At 42.4% G+C, this 16,552-nt stretch overlaps 2 protein-coding genes across 2 annotated transcripts in view; both read right to left on the reverse strand.

Moving 5' to 3' along the window:
- Slc4a5 (solute carrier family 4 member 5) overlaps positions 1-16,552 on the reverse strand; it is a 79,863-nt gene that overhangs the window by 14,929 nt on the left and 48,382 nt on the right. The window contains exons 15-18 of the mRNA XM_026397413.1: positions 13,086-13,144; positions 9,280-9,480; positions 2,241-2,354; positions 528-689 (exon numbers count right to left, since the gene is read on the reverse strand). Of these exons, the coding sequence (XP_026253198.1) occupies positions 528-689; positions 2,241-2,354; positions 9,280-9,480; positions 13,086-13,144 (536 nt within the window). The remainder of the gene's footprint in view (positions 1-527; positions 690-2,240; positions 2,355-9,279; positions 9,481-13,085; positions 13,145-16,552) is intronic.
- On the reverse strand, positions 5,121-8,172 carry LOC113188880 (ribosomal protein uL30-like). The gene has a single exon (XM_026397414.2). The coding sequence runs from the start codon at positions 8,170-8,172 to the stop codon at positions 7,432-7,434; it is 741 nt and encodes a 246-aa protein (XP_026253199.1). The 3' UTR covers positions 5,121-7,431.

The following is a 16,552-nucleotide window of genomic DNA, read 5'->3' on the forward strand; positions in this document are numbered from 1 at the left end:
CAAGTAAGGGACATAGGTAATGAAGGAGAGGGATGTTCTGGCTTGGAAAAGTCCTAGGTTTGAGTCCCCAGGGAGAAAGGTTCCACCCAGTGGCCACAGTATCTGCAGTTCCTGAATGAGATGCCCCAGCTGGGACCCTCGATTGGTCTACATTGGGGTCAAGGAGAGAGTAGCCCAAGTCTTCTTGGACCCAGAGGCATGGAGAGAGGGGAGTTTCAGGGACCAAGGAGGCTGCCTTCTGACTTCAGGCTTGTCCTCCTGTCAGCATCTGCTTAGACTCCTAAATTCACTCTCAGGAGGTATAGAGTTGGAGGGTCACTTTGGAAGAGGCAAGGGTTCTGTATGCAGGGGCCCAGCCTGGGCTTGGTCCTGGTCCTCAAAATCATCCGGCCCTGCTAGAAGTCACCCCACCCCCACCCACCCTCACAACACATCAAGTGGGAACTTGTCTTCTGCTCAAAGTATTGAAAGAAGCCTTTCCCTCCTTTAATCCTTCTAACTTTGTTTCTGGCAAAGGATAGCCTTACCTTCAGCTTGTTCTCCTTCCGGTTAACAATGACAGCTGTGATCTGCTGGTCCATGAAGATCAGGATGGTCACCAGTAGGGCGGGCAGGATGCTCGCCAGGTACACCCACCACGGGTTCTTCCCAAAGGGGGCCACGAACCAGCCTCGGTCAGGCCGTGTGGGCTGAGCAGAGCAAATGAAGAGGGCCCTTTCCTCTCTCTCTTGCCAGGCGCTTGCCTGCTGGCCCCTTTCCTACCACCTCACTTTTTCCCCAACTGGGAGAACTTTTTAAGTACAATATTTTTCCCTTAAGGACATTAGGCACCTGCAACTTTAAATAGATCACAGAGGCACATAGCTATGGGAAGTGGCATGAATACAGGTAGGGTCTGCAGAATTAATGGGATAATTTTCTGTGATTGCCCTAGGATTGGTTGGGAAACAGAAATAAAGATCAGAAGGCAGCTGAATATGCAGTCACTAATTGCAAAAGAGGTTCTAATTGAAATGAGGTCCAAGAGGCAAGACTAAAGCATTCTGGGTTCAGTGCATTATAGAATTGTCTGTAAAACAACAAACACTGGGAGCTGGAGATGTAGCTCAGTGGTGGAACACTTGCCTACCACACATTGAGGGCCTGGGTTCCATCCCTAATACTTCAAAACAAAATATCAACATCATCTCAGACTGATAAAGGGGACAAAGGGGTTAACTATTGCAGAAGCTGACGTTTATAATATTTTTATATTTAAAAGGAAGGGCTACTTTTATTTTGAAGAACCAGCGTGAGTTGTATGAGATGTGCTTAAGCTACTCAGTAAAACCCTGAAATAATATCATGAAGATCAAGGCCTCAAAGGCAGAGGAACATTCTAGAACCTGGACTTCCTACCTTGCTTAGATGGCAGGTGCATTTGTGAGGGAACAGGGCTTGAGCTTAGCCACAAACAAATGGCATCAACTATGGACTAATGGGTAATTTCTGAAGCAGTGGTTTTGAATTTTGAACATGTTCAGAATCACCTAAAGTGCCGGTTAAAACACAAATTGCTGGGTTCTACCCACAAGACTTTCAGATTCCATACTTCTGAGATGGGAATAAGAATATGAGAATTTTCATTTCTTTCCTTCTTCCCTTCTTCCCCTCTCTTCCTTTTTTCCTTCCTTCCTTCCTTCCTTCCTTCCTTCCTTCCTTCCTTCCTTCCTTCCTCTCTCCCTCCCTTCCTTCCTTCATTTCTCTAGGTAGGGACTCACTAGCCCAACCTAGTCTGGAATTCCTGACCTCAAGCAGTCCTCCCACCTTGGGAGTGCTGGGAGTACAGACTCACCAAGAACAAGTTCCCAGGTGACAATGTGACACTAGTCCAGGGACCACACTTTGAGAATCACTGTTACAAGGGGTCATTTTCAGTAGATTCCAGTTGGCCCAGCTTGTAGACTGTCATAGGTGAGGAGATTGGAAACCCTTACATAGAAGTCAAAAGGCTTCAGCTGGACTGGAGTGTGGATTCTAGCACCTTCCCTACTCCTTAGGGTACACAGCAAGATTTCATTCTAAATATGTCCCCACCCACCTCTCAAAGGACTGCCCCTGGGAGGCTGTGCAGAAAGTGGTAGAGCGTGCACTGAGAACCTACAGGGTGACTTGGATGAGAGAAGAATGTTGAGCGTAGAGGAGGACTATAGCTCATGGGCAGGCAGGGAGATTGCCTGGATTAGGGGCAAGGGGCAAACCTTGATGACATTGGGCACGTGCAGCTTGGGGGTTTCCAGGCCAAAACAGGCATCGATTCCACAGAACATCAGGATGGAGAAAATAATGGAAAAGTCAGCCACCAGGGCACGGACCTACAGAAAAGAGAAGCTAGTGAGTGAAGCATCTACCTTGCTCCAGGCTGACCCAATCTGCAGATGTCAAAGAGGAGACCCCTTAAAGGCAGGACCCTGAAGTCAGCAGGCCTATGCTCAAATCCTGATTCTTCTCCTTGCTGGCTGTGTGATCTTGGGGAAGCATACCATTGAGCCTGTTTCTTCCATTGTGAAAAGGAGATAAAGATACTACCTACCTTCAGGTGCAAGTGAGCTGTGGCATATATAGAGTGCTTGGGATGCTGGTGGTTAAAGTGGGAGTTGTTAGGATGCATGGGTGGCCCTGGCAACCCTTGCTGAAGATGTGTTCTGATATGACAGACTGGATGGGGTCAGCTGCCGGGTGGTGAGGGCAATTGTTGAACTCGGAAGGAAACCCTAGCTCTCAAAAACGTGACAGGTTGTCACACCCCTGGGCTGGGAGGGAAACTCTCACCCCTGCCCCAATTACATAGGGGACCTCTGGCTACTCTCAAACCTTCTGTCCACCAAGAGTCTCCAGCCTATTATTCTTAATTCTGGGAGACCTATTCCAGGCTAGTTCAGGATCTGACTTCCCTGCCCTTTCTGAAAGCATCCTCTGACCCCATCCCTCCCCTTATTCTATATTGGGAAGTCTCAGGGCAGAGGGTCCCCCAATGTCTATCTGCCAACTTTTTTTATATCTCTTCAGAGAAAGCAATTTGAAGGGGCAGAGGCAGGTGAGGACACATCCTACTTCCCATTCAAATTGTATTAATATAACATGTGACTGCCTGAAAATTCACTTAGTGTAAAAAAGACAGTGGAGAGCAAAGTCCCTACCTTAGCTTTTCTAATCCTGACATATGTCTTGGTTTTAGTTGTTCTGGAGGTTTATTCCTTGTCAGTTAATATGTTTATAGTTTCATATTTTGATTTACTAATTAAAGGCATTACTATAAAGTTTAGACTTACTTATATTACCCCTCCTTCCCTTTCTCCATTCCTAATTTCTGTTATTCATTTTAAAACTCTTTCTATGTGCTTCCTTTGTACTTTTGTGTTATGTAATTAAATATCTCATAACTCTTGCCAATATCTCTCATTCTCTGTCACGTGAGGTGAGGATCACTGTACTTGAGCTTGTCACCACCTCTCTTACTTGTCCCCCTTCCACCTATGATGCCTTCACTTTGATCTTTACATGTCAAAGCTGAGGAGATCATACACTGTTGTGTAGACACATCTTTTGTGTTTTATCTGTAAGTGGATTCCGAAAGGTGAAAATCAATAACATCTTTATATTGTTAGGATCGTATCAGCGTTGGTCACAGCAGAACCAAGTAGTGTGCTACATTTATATTTCTTTTCCACAATTTTCCTAGCACTGAAATAAAAATGTTATGAAGTTAACTATGTGAATCTGCCATTTTTTTTGGAGGACAAAACAGTCAAATATAGGCCATTTCATATGGTCCAATCCCATATGAAGATAGACAAAATAAACAGCTGTGAACTCCCCTTCTCCTTAATAAAAATTTACCCATCCAGTGGACAATCTCTCCTGTCACCCAGTGACATCCCTGTTCTAGCTCTCTAAAGAGAACCACTAGTTTGAATTCAGAGTTTACTTTTCCCATGAAGTCTCTACTTAGACTAAGTGTGTACATATCCCTCAACAAAACATGGCATTGCTTTGCTTGTTTTTAAATTTTACATAAAGGGTAACATGTTATTTGTAATCTTCTGCAATTTGCTTTATTTGTTCAACATTATGTTTATGATATTTTTCTTTGTGGATAGATGTAGCTGTAGTCTATATTATTTGCAGCTCAGTCTTTGCATGATTATTTTCCATTTGTTTCTTTATTTTCATGTTAATAGTTAAATTTAGATCATTTTCAGTTTTTCTCTTGGAATCAATGTTTCTGTGACTGTTCTTGTACATGCATAAGAATTTCTCTGAGGTATATACCTGGGAGTGGATGTACTGGTTTGAAGGTCCTGTCATCTCCAGCTTTATCATAGAATGCCCATTGCCCTCCAAATTGAACATACCTCTTGACACTCTCATCTATCACTTTCAATCTCCAATACCTGATATTCCAAGGCTTGGAGTGCTAACCAACCTGATGAGTGTAAAATAGTGTGACCTCATTTTTCTCTGCAACACAAAATTCCAGGAGGCAAGAAAGCAGTTTTTAAGTATTTTAAGGGAAAAAATGTTGGTAGCCCTAGAACTTCATATTATGCAAATTATTTTTCATCCTGCAAATAACAGACATTCTCTGAATCAGCCACTGCTCTAGCATTTTCACATAAGAAGAGATTAGGGAGATGATTAGGTGGGAGTGGGGAGGATGTGAGGAAGCTTGTTTTTAGGATTCATTTATGTTGCAGTTCCATGAGTTTTTACTTAGTTGTTCTTTTGCAAAGCTTCCTAATGAACCTTTTATTTAGTCTTTAGAAAATATTGGGGAAAATTCAACTATTCATATGATTATTAAATGAGTTTATTATTCATAATATTCATTTGTCATTAGTCATACTATTTATTTAAAATGGCTTTAGGAGAGCATGCATGGGATGTATGGTATGAATGAGTTGCTAAAATTCTTCCAAGCATCCCTTCCCATGGCACAGCCATTCCTCACATATGCAAGTACAGTTAATTTTTTTTTCAGTTGTAGATGGATACAATACCTTCATTTTATTATTTACTCTTTTTTTTTTTTTTTTTTTTTTTTTAAGAGCACAATTTATGAAAATTGTTTATTCATGTAGGATTATAAATTTAAAACCATTTTTGTTGGGGCTGGGCCCTGCATATGTGAGGCCCTGGGTTTGATCCTCAGCACCACATAAAAATAAAGAGATTGTCTCCAACTACAACATTTTTGTTTTAACAACCATGGGAGGCAAACAAGCTAGAGGATATCAGCTCTATTTTTGCAGTGCTGCAGACTAAACCTAGGGCCTCACGCACATTAGGCAAGCACTCTACCACTGAGCTATAGCCAGCCTGTTTCCATATTTAGTAAGAGATCTGGGATATAAATCCAAGGTTTCCCTTCCTACACCTATTTCTCCATTACTTTGCAATACATCATTTTAAAATAATCCGATTTCACAATGCTCTCCAATATTAAAAAGTAACATTTATAATAACATCTGTTTCTGGCAGATTAAACTCTGGAACCAAACCCAATTAATTACCTCATAACCTGGCACATTTCAAGGCATTCCTATACCTTTCACTCAATTTTCATAGCTGTACTCAAGGGTCTTAAGAGCCAAAACTGCTGCAGAGCTGATCCCAAAGGAACATGGTTAAGCATGTTCTCAGTTTAACTGGGCTCTCAGATGGTAAGCTGAAGTGTTGGGAGCTGCCATATGGGAACTGAGTGCCCCTTAGCCCTGAGCGATTAAAAACGTGGGATATGGCAAGCCAGCCATGCTGTGTGTGTGTGAACTATGAGCACTGAGCGCACAAAGTAGACTGAGTTGATGTTGCTTCTCTGGGCGGGCCTCACTCTGGTCTTTTTACTTGTTCTGCCATGATCCCCACACAGCTCATGAGATGGGCATGGCCTTCCCAAAAGTCAGTCAATATGCCAAGAGCAGACATCACAAAGCTAGACTCAACCTTTCCTGAAACCTGATCCCTTTCCTCAGACTCCTTTTAAAAGGCATTTCTGTCTCTGTGTGATTATTTCTTGTCAGCCCAGTTCACCTGTAGTGACCTTGAGTGTTTAGTTGTGGAACGCAACACTAAAACAATCAAGAGGGAATAGAGGGAAGTACCACTTTTAAGGGTAGACACTGATGAAGATAAATAGTATCCACTTTTTTCAGGATTAGCATCCCCAGAAGCTTTGTTGATCTCCCTCATTACTAGAAAGATAAAGGACAATACTTCCTAAGTCCAGAATAAGGGGGAAAAAAATCCAACTGAGTTGCCTGCCTGGGTCCTAAAAAGTCAAAATAGTTCTAATTTCATTCATGCCAAAACAAGAAAATGGCTTCCCTTCTTCCTAATCTGGATTTTAAGCAGAATGCTGATCAGGGAAACCTGGAAATTGCATCCTGAATCCCAGGGGAGAAAATAGTCAGTAATGTAATTATAGATGACGTAGAAAATGAAAAATCCATCACTCTATTCTTTTTTTGGCACTGAAGATTGAACCCAGGGGTGCTTTACCACTAAGCTACATCCCCCACACACTTTTTTACATTTTCAAGACAGGGTCTTACTAAATTACTGAGGCTGGCCTCAAATTTGCAATCCTCCTGCCTCAGCCTCCTGAGTTGTTGAGATTACAGGTGTGTGCCACTGCACCTGGGCACCACTGTGTTCTTTATAGAAACACAATTGGCTGGGTGAACTTTGGTCTTCTGCAAGTCATGGAACCAGAAGACTAGCAAGATCACGGCCTGAGTGACCAAATGCTAATAAGAACAAGACTTCTTCAGAGAAGATGTGTATATCCTGAAAGAGAAGGGTCTATGAACACCCTGAAATTCTAAGCAAAATTTTGAGTACATTGTGTTCAGAGTGAAAGGTTCCTCCTTTCTCAACCTCTGAGCTAGTGAAGGGAACTTAAGTCTGTTGCAGAATAGGACAGAAAAGCTCCCCATAAACTTAGAGCCAAGGCAAGTATGATAGTTCACAAAACTGTCAGGCAAAAGGTGAACCATGGACTCACAACAGAGACATACGAGTACTTGGTTTTTGTGCTTTCTTCCCAAGTATTTTAAGTCTTTTCAAAACAAGGCTCTTGGGACCTCTAGATTCAAGTATGCTCCTGGACTTGGTCCACTGCTGCAAGAGGCTTAGGGAGACTTGTACACATGCCGGGGTAATTCATTCACCAATATTAAACCGCAGAGCAGAAGTGGTCAACGTGGAAAACAATTTTCCTTGGAACTGGGCTGTGATGAGAGGTGCCTGCCATGATCATAACCTACTGTCTCTTCCCCAATCCCTTCCTTCCAGTTTCTTAAGGCAGAAAATAATCTTCTGTGAAGACACCTGACAACATTTCCATCCAACAGAACACATGCTTCCGATGCACTGCTTTCAGATAGTCTGGGTTTAGTTCAGCTGGCGGATGAGCTGATTGATGCGTTCACCCCGATAGCCAGGTAAGCCCATCTCCTTGAGGAAACCCACTCTATTTTTGGTAGCATGACGAGCAACAGAGAGGTGGAAAGGGCACAAGAATCCAGAGATCTCCCAAAAATGCTTCCCCGGGAAGGCAATTTCATGAATGAGGTCTTCCAGACAAATGACATCAAACTTCCCCAGATGCTCCTCAATCATTGTGTTGTCTGTCAGGGGGATGGTCTTATTCTTGACCCTTGCTTGTCCACGTTTCAAGATGAGTTCCCGGACAGACTTCAGATTTGGAAATCCCCAGGTCACGTAAGGTTCTACTATCCGTAGCATTTTTAGGCTTTTGGGGGTGACTTTAACAAAGACACCACTAAATATTTTCTTCAGACGAAGTCTTGCAATGGTCCTCTGCACTAGTAAACTCACCCCATCAATCCTTTGGATTCGTACAACAAAGGCCAAGGAATGTTTATCAGGTACTTCCAAAGCATGAGGTTTTACTTCTAGTCGTCTGATGCGCACGTGGTCACGTTTCTGCCGCCAGGAATCATGTAGGAATGATTCCAGTCGCTTAAATCTGAATTCTTTTCCTTTTCTCTCCTTCTTTGCCAAAAGTGCCTGCTTTGCTTGGGTAGCTTTGAGGGCCTGATAAGCCTTCCTCTTTTTCAGGAGATTTTCTGGAACCAAAGGGATCTTTTTTCTTTGCTCTTCCTCCGCCATCTTTCCCTATTATTTACTCTTTTATGTATTGCTGAGGATTGAACCCAGTGCCTTACACATGCCAGGCAAGTGCTCTATCATTGAGCTACAACCCCAGCCTGCAAGTTCAGTTTTGATTAATACATATTTTATTCCAGACAAACAGAAACTGAAATTAAAAATAGCATGAGCATTTATAATAGCATTAAAAATTAGGCTGGGGATATAGCTCAGTTGGTAGAATGCTTGCCTTGTGTGTACAAGGCCCTAGGTTTGATCCCTAGCACCACAGAAAAAACAAAAAAAAAGAAGAAAGAAAGAAAGTAAAAAGGGGTCTTAGGTTGTAGCTCAGTGGTAGAGTGCTTATCTAGCATGTGTGAGGCCCTGGGTTAAATCCTCAGCACCACATAAACAAATAAAATAAAGGTAGTGTGTCCATCTACAACTTAAAAAAATGTATTAAAAAATAAAAAGGTCAGTCACAGAGTGGGAAAAGATATCACAACACACACCATCATGAAAGTATTTGTATTCAGAATATATAAAGAACTTTTGCACATCAGAAAGTAAAGAACAACCCAATAAAAACTGTGCAAGAGGATTTAAACAGAGACTTCCAAGAAGAAAGTCAAATGGCCTTATGGTCAATAAAAACATGACAAGATTTTCAATTTCATTAGTCGTCGGTGCACTGAAAAATTTTAAAAAAACACATGAGTTATTATTGCACGGGAAGACTAAAAGTAAAAGTCTGAAAATATGAAATATTTGTTGCCAAAGGGCTTATCAACAAGAGATTGCAATTCTCCCTGACTCCGAAGTATGTGCTTTAACTTGAAAAAGTGCCCACAAGGTGGCCCTTTTTTCAGAGGGTACCAAGGATTGAACTCAGGGGCACTTAACCACAGAGCCACATCCCCAGTCCTATTTTGTATTTCATTTAGAGACAGGATCTCACTAAGTTGCTTAGTGCCTTGCTTTTGCTGAGGCTGGCTTTGAACTCGGGATCCTCCTGCCTCAGCTTCCTGAGCCACTGAGATTACAGGCAGGCGTCACCAGCCCAGCTGATGACATTTTTCTCAATAGTTGTTTGACTATAGGTTCTTCCTAACTGCATGGTGCACTTACCTTGGTAGGAAAATAGCGGCTGAATTTGAATTTCTTCAAAGTCAAGGTCATGGAGTAAGTCCCAAAGAAAAGAATGAAGGACATAAGTGCCAGGTCTGGAATGAACTGGCAGGAGTTCCCAAGTAGGCGCCCACCATAGCTCAGACACTCCTTCTTGCTCAGCAGGGACCAGTCCAGTGCTGTGAGGTTAAGGGGATCGTACTTGGAGACCAAACATAAGAGAGAAAGGGTCAGAACCTTCCTGGTGGGTTGGCCGTGTCCTTCCCCTTGCTATCCCAGGCAGCCCACACACCCACCACCATGATGCCTTCAGTAACAGAATGGTGTTCCAGGGGACAAAATTGTTCAAGGAGTCATAAGCAGGCAGCTCCCTGGGAGGATTGGAAGCTGACACTTGCTTTTTCATTGTGTTCTGGGGTGCACCCTATATCTTTGCTAGCAATAAGAAACTACACAGTAGTGGTGGGAATGCCTTCCCCTTTAGTAGGCTGGACTTCTGTCGCTGTCCACCAACCATGGGTCTATTGACATCTCACACTATTCTCTCCTCTCCTTCCCTTCCGTCACTCCTTTGTCAGTACATTCTTAGGTCATTTCAGCTATTTGTGTCCCAGATCCTAAAATTCAGGGCATGCAAAACAACGCAATTTTATATATAAATATAAATGTTATATACTTTGTATCCACGGGTTTTTCTTCTTTGAATTCAACCAACTGTGAATCAAAAATATTTTTAAAAAATTACATCTGTACTAAACATGTACAGACTACTATTACCACCTAAATGATACAATATAACAACCATTTCCATAGCATTTACATTGTATTAGGTATTATAAGTTATCTAAAGATGATTTAAAATATCCAGGAGATGGGCATATAAATATTATACCATTTTATATAAAGCATTTGAGCATCTATGGATTTTTAAAAATATTTTCTTAGTTGTCAATGGACTTTATTTTATTTATTTATATGTGGTGCTGAGGATTGAACCCAGCGCCTCACATATGCTAGGCAAGCACTCTACCACTGAGCCACAACCCCAGCCCCAGCATCTATAGATTTTGATATCTTTGGGTGATCCTGGAGTTAAACCTCTGTGAATACTGAAGAATATCTGTATTTATGTATTCCTAAGAGTAGTAAAAGAAGGAAGAAAATGTATTATATAAATATAATACAATTTAATACATTTTTAAAATTGTTGTTAGATCTTTATTTTATTTATTTGTTTATATGTGGTGCTGAAGATAGGACCCAGTACTCACACATGCCAGGCAAATGTGCTACGGCTGAGCCACAGCCCCAATTTAATACATATTTTTAAAAGTTAATGTGTAAGGGCTTGGGATACAGCTCAGTTGGTAGAGTGCTTACCTTGCATGCATAAGGCCCTGAGTTCAATCCCCAGCACCACAAACAAAACAAAACCTAAAAACAAAAACTAAAAAGTTAATGTGTAAATATTTAGAAACCTTACATAATGAAGTAAACAGATGCTTACAACTAGCTATAAGGGATGTTTGTATTAAGACAAGTGTAATAGAGCATTACAATAAGGTCCCTAATGAATCATGCCTTCCTTCATCCACACTCATGTACGGTGTGGCATTGATGGTCCTCCTATTAAAGGGGAAGTCTGTTTTCTCACTCCTCTGAATATGGGCTGGTCTTTGACCTGCTTAGACCAACAGAGTGAGGGAGGAAGTGACTTGGAGGCAATGAAAGGAGCCTGCAGGTTCTGCCTTCATACTCCTGGAAACCTGATAACACAATGCTGTGACAAACTCAAGACTGAGAAAACCACATGGAGAGACAGGTAGAGCCATTCTGTTCCACCTGTGACAAGTCCCTACCAGGCTTGCCAGCTTGAAAGGCCACAAAACTGAGTTCAGGTGAAATCAGTGAACTAGCCAGTCATCCCACAGAATTATGAGAATTATAATTGCTGCTTCTATTGCTTTAATCCACTTTATTTTTTTTGTGTGTGTATGTGGTATGTGTGAGCCATACTCCCAGCCCTTTTTATTTTTTGAGACGGGATCTCACTACATTTTCCACAATGGCCTCAAACTTATGATCCTCCTGCCCCAACCTCAAGATTTGCTAATGACACATAAGTGAGGAGTCTGGTGTGGGACTGTCCCATGCTGTCTTGCATTTTGGGACCCCATCTACGGAATGTCAGCCATATCTCTCAATCACCACATATAATTTAAAATGCTCCCTGCAAATATTGTTCCTCTACTGCCCCACAGGTCTGTCCCAGTTTTCTTTTCCAGTTTGCCTCTTGGGATTTTCCCAGTCAATCTTCCATTCTCATATTAGCTGAACTAGTCCACTCGTTGTCTCCTGCACAGGTTTTGTGCTTTTCTTCCTTGACCCTCTGTCTTTGATGTTCCCTTCGCCTGGAATGTTCTTCTCTCTACTGAATCAACCTTCTCCCAACCTTAAACATTCCACTTTGTCTTTTTATAAAAATCATATGGGCTTATTAATTTCTAAAATTTTTTGCAGATACATGGATATGAATATGTTTCCACGGACTATAAATATATTTATAGCACATTCCACTTTCTCCATGAGGCTTTCTCTGGTCTCTCCAGCTAGTTTTCTTTCCTGCCACCAGGGTTGGAAGAACATATATGGCCTAGATTTGCCTAGATTTGATGCATGGCATGCTCTGCTCATGCCTCCCATAACTCTTTTTTTTTTATATTTATTTTTTAGGTGTAGATGGACACAACACAATGCCTTTATTTTTTATGTGGTGCTGAGGATCAAAGCCGGGTCCAGCCCATGCCAGGCAAGCGCTCCACCGCTGAGCCACAAACCCAGCCCCTGCCTCCCATAACTATTCACGTGCATCTTCACAAGCACATCAAAAGGAAGTTGGAAGGCAGGGACCAACTTTATTTATGTCTTCTTTATTTACTTTTTTTTTTTTTTTTGCAATGCTGGCAATTGAAGCCAGGGCCTCTCATGTGCCAGGCAAGTGATCTACCACTGAACTCCACCCCCAGCCCCACATTGATTTTTTAGTGCACATAGCATCTTGCACACAATAGGAATTGAGAAATAGGCACTGACTGATTCTTTTCTTTCTCTCTCAAGACCTGGGATTTGGAAAACCTTAGGTTAAATCGTCAACTGGAATTGTCTGAGCAGAGTCACCAACTGCCTGTGCAGGGTAACTTAAGAAGCAACCTAAAAGCATCCACTTCTCTCCCAAGGCCTATGAAGGCTACCTTTCACCTGGATTTGAGCTTCCCACCATTAGACCCACTTAGGCTGGGACATTGGCTCCTGAAGGCCACCACCCCTCATTATTGGGAAAGGTAGGTCAGACATAGAAGTCCCAGGGACAAAGGAGGTCAAAGGACAGGTCAGATTCATTAGGGAGGGGGAGCACTACTAAACTTTCTGGGACTAGAGAATTGTTGGGTGGGAACTAGTGGTCCAAGGTAGAAAGGGAAGGAAAATCAAGAAAGATGAAAGGGAAACTTTGTTTCCAGTTGTGTGTGCAGCCCTATTACCATCCTCACTGCTACCTCCCCTTCATTTGTAGGTATATATCATATTTATGCATTGCATGCAATAGAAGGAGGCATGATTTAAGATGGGATGCTTACAGTATGTAAGCATCTTAAAATAAAAGTACACATTTGCAAAGCTCTGCGGGTGCCCCTGGGCCTCTGTGAGTCTGGGTTGTCATGAGTTGGTCTCAGTTTCCCAACTCTCTTCTCACTACCCCCACCCACAAAACAGCACCTGACCGTCTGACCTAAGAGGAAGGGACTTACCAGAGAAGCATTGAGGTTTGGTGCTGGCGAGGCTGAGGCATTGAACACAGTTGTATTCACTGTAGATGAGCAAGGACATGGGGAAGGTCAGAGGCTTTGGGATGGGGAATCTGCAACCCCCACGAAGCTCCCACCCTTTCTCCTTTCACTCCAGTTTCTTAGAGCCAAATTGGTTCCCATCATGAGGACAGCTCATCATACCTGGCCCCTCTTCACCTTCCTTGTTTTGCCTCTCTTGCCCCTGTCTTTAGGAATGGGTTGGTGGGAGGGAGCCTGGGCCAGAACTGAGACATAAGGCTGGGCCAGCTATTGTAGGACATCTCCTGCCTGACAATAAACAGCTGGTTTTGAAAAAACTGAAATAAAGAATCTGACGCTAAGACAAGTTGGTGAATAATGTGCCTTGTGAATCTCTACTGGCCACTGGACCCATTTGTGTGCTGTTAGACTTAACATTTTTAAAGGATTAACTACATGCTTTGCACTATGCCAAACCCATATATATATATACTCATTTAAGTTCCCAAATCTCCATAAAGTATCCCCATTTTACAGATGAGGTAACTGAGGCCCAGAGAGGTTAACCTGCCTATTGCCCAAGGTCACAGAGCTCATACTTGGAGCCATGATCCCATCCCAGGCAGGCTGGCCCAGAGCATATAAACCTCCCAGTTCGGTACAGCAAGCTTTGCCACCCCCGCCCCCCACCAACACTTCCCTTCTCTCCTGCCCCTTTCCAGATGTACTTTTTTTTTTTTTTAAGGTCAGCTGGGCCTGTTTGAACTTATTGGCTTTGATAGTCTCTTCTCTAATCTGCCCCTTTAATAGAAGACAAGGAAAATATAACCTCGGTATAGGACCTGAAGAAGAATCAGGAACCCAAAGGTTCTGTTTTTATTTGTTCCCACTGTGTCTCTTGCCGGGCACTTCCCTTCCCTGGCCTCAGTGTCCCTTTAAGTGGAGCACCTATGGGTCCCTTCAGTTCCTGAGGAAAGCTGGAGGAAACATAATCTGCCTCCTCTCATTTCCATGTGGACTTTTCCACTCTCCCTTCTCTCTGTTGGGCCTCCCTTGCTCCTTCCTGTGGGGAGAGCTCATCACCCACATGGGGGGCTCCCCAGGGTTGGTGGCTACTCATGACAAAGGCAGGCTTCAGAGGACCACTGCTTGCCCTCTCTCTTCCTCCTGAACTGCAGGGGTGGAAGTGAAGGCCAGGCCTGCCTCACTCTCCTCCTCCAAGCAAAGGCAGACTAAGCAGTTCCCCTGTGGCAGGTGTAGGGAGATCAAGGAACCCCAGCCAGTTTGCTGGCAAAAAGCCTGAGAGGCTCTGCAAGCCCCATTTGGCCCCTGCTGACTATCCACATTTGGTTAGGAACTCAGAGAGAAGAGCTTAATCTTGAAGCTTCTCCCAACCACTAACAAGCTGTCCACAGGGTTGGATAGACTACAGGGCCCTGCTAAGGTGCTCACTTCTGGGGCAGCTGGACTGGGTTGCTGGCAAACTCGGTCTTGCTCAGTTTGTAGAACATTACTAGGAGTTCTATAAACCCAGTGGTTTGCTCAAATTGTTCTGACAAAAGTGTTACTTATTAGAAATCATGGACATCTGTTGCCTTTCCTCACATTGTTGACCAAAAGAACATGATGCACAATTAACATTAGGGACAGAGAAGCTGGCCAAGAAGCTGCCTCTAGGCGACCCACTGACATGCTAGAGAATTCCCTGTTAGTGCTTAAACCTGGGAAGGTCAAACATTTTCCACCACCCAGTGTTTTCAGGCCAGACATCCTCCTGATGTCTTCCTTAGGCTTATCAATTATTTTATATCAAGAACTTTATAGAGTTTATCTGAAAGCTACTCAAGATGAAGATGGAAGAAATATAACATGGAAAATTCCAGAAAGGGTCCAAAAATATTGTAAAATTCTAGTGTGCAAAAAGTGGTACTCACTTGGGATTGAAAGCAGCCAAATCAGTGTTTGCAGCATCCATAAACAGAATACAAATCAGTTACAATGGAAACAAAATTAAATGTAAAAAGAAAGTGCCCCCAAACAAGCGCTTAGGAAGAGTGACAAAGAATGAGAGTATGCCATAGTTAAGCTGTTTTTTTTTTTCCTTTTCAGTATACCTAAGAAAATGGAACAATTAGTAATTAGATGACTCATGAACTGGAAAGAAACCACAGTTAGTTCCCCACTCCCTAGTTTCCTACATATCTAGAACTTTCCTTTCTATAGTCTCCTAATCAGAACTAACTTGTTCTGGTTCTAATTCCTTTATTCTCAGTGAAGAAACTGAAGATCTAATCTTTTTTAAAAATTATTTTAATTGTAGATATATATTGCTGAGAGTTGAACCCAGTGTCTCAGACATTAGAGGCAAGTATTCTATCACTGAACTACAGCCCAGCCCCTGAATACCTAATCTTATTGTAGTTAGTAGTTAATAATGGCTCAGTGTATTAATTAATAGTTCAAGAGAGCAGAAGCTCTCAAACTTGAGGGGGCATCAGAATTACCTGGAAGGTATGTTAATCCATAGATGGTTGGACCCTGCCCCAGTTTATGATTCAGCAGGTCTGGGGCAGAGCCCAAGAATTTACATTTCTGACAAGTTCTCAGATGGTGATAAAGCTGTGGGTCTGGGGACCACACTTTGAGAAACATGACAACAGCAGACCCAAAGAATGAAGTGACATCAAGCCTCTGGGCAAGACCAGAGAGGAACCTATTTGGAAATGAAGTGGCTTCATTATGCTCCTTGAATGCTACTTTGTTTGTTCCTTCATCCTCTGTTTCTAGGGCATTTTTAGGTTTGGTTTCTCCTGTGGATAGATGATTTTCAGAATAGCCAAAGGTCTTCATATGACTCCAGAACTTCGAATGTTTATAGAAAGAGATCAAGGAATATGATTCTAAAAGTCATGTTTGTGGGAAATTTGTGCTCAGTGTAATGAATCTAGAGTCAGGAATGTACAAGCTGTAAACAAGAGCACCCAGATGGAACCTGGCCCAGAGGCAGGGTTTGCCCCAGGGCAGAATAAAAAGGGCCAGTGGGTAGGATCTCTTCAATGTTCTGGACAAGCAATGTGCCCTGACTCTGGACCAAGGATAGCTTTACCTATCATTGGATTTTAATAGAATAACTCAAAATTAATGATAGAAAAAATATAAGAAAAAATTAAATCTTGACTTCTTTACAAAATCAGTGCAGTGACAGGGAGCAGGGGTGTAATCAAAACCACACTCCTTGAAGACAAGGCATTTTATCTTCCATAAAGTTCCAAAGACCCTAAAAAATTGTGCTACCAATATTTTTGATTGACTTGTGATCACCTTTTTTTTTTATACATAGTAACGGCTTTTGAATTTTTTGCTTATTTGTTTGTATTTTTTGATAGCACTGGGGATTGAACCCAGAGCCTTAATCAAGATAGGCAAGAATTTTACTATTGAGCTGCACC

Source organism: Urocitellus parryii, chromosome 12, assembly GCF_045843805.1.
Source record: "Urocitellus parryii isolate mUroPar1 chromosome 12, mUroPar1.hap1, whole genome shotgun sequence".
In the NCBI taxonomy this organism is placed as follows: domain Eukaryota; kingdom Metazoa; phylum Chordata; class Mammalia; order Rodentia; family Sciuridae; genus Urocitellus; species Urocitellus parryii.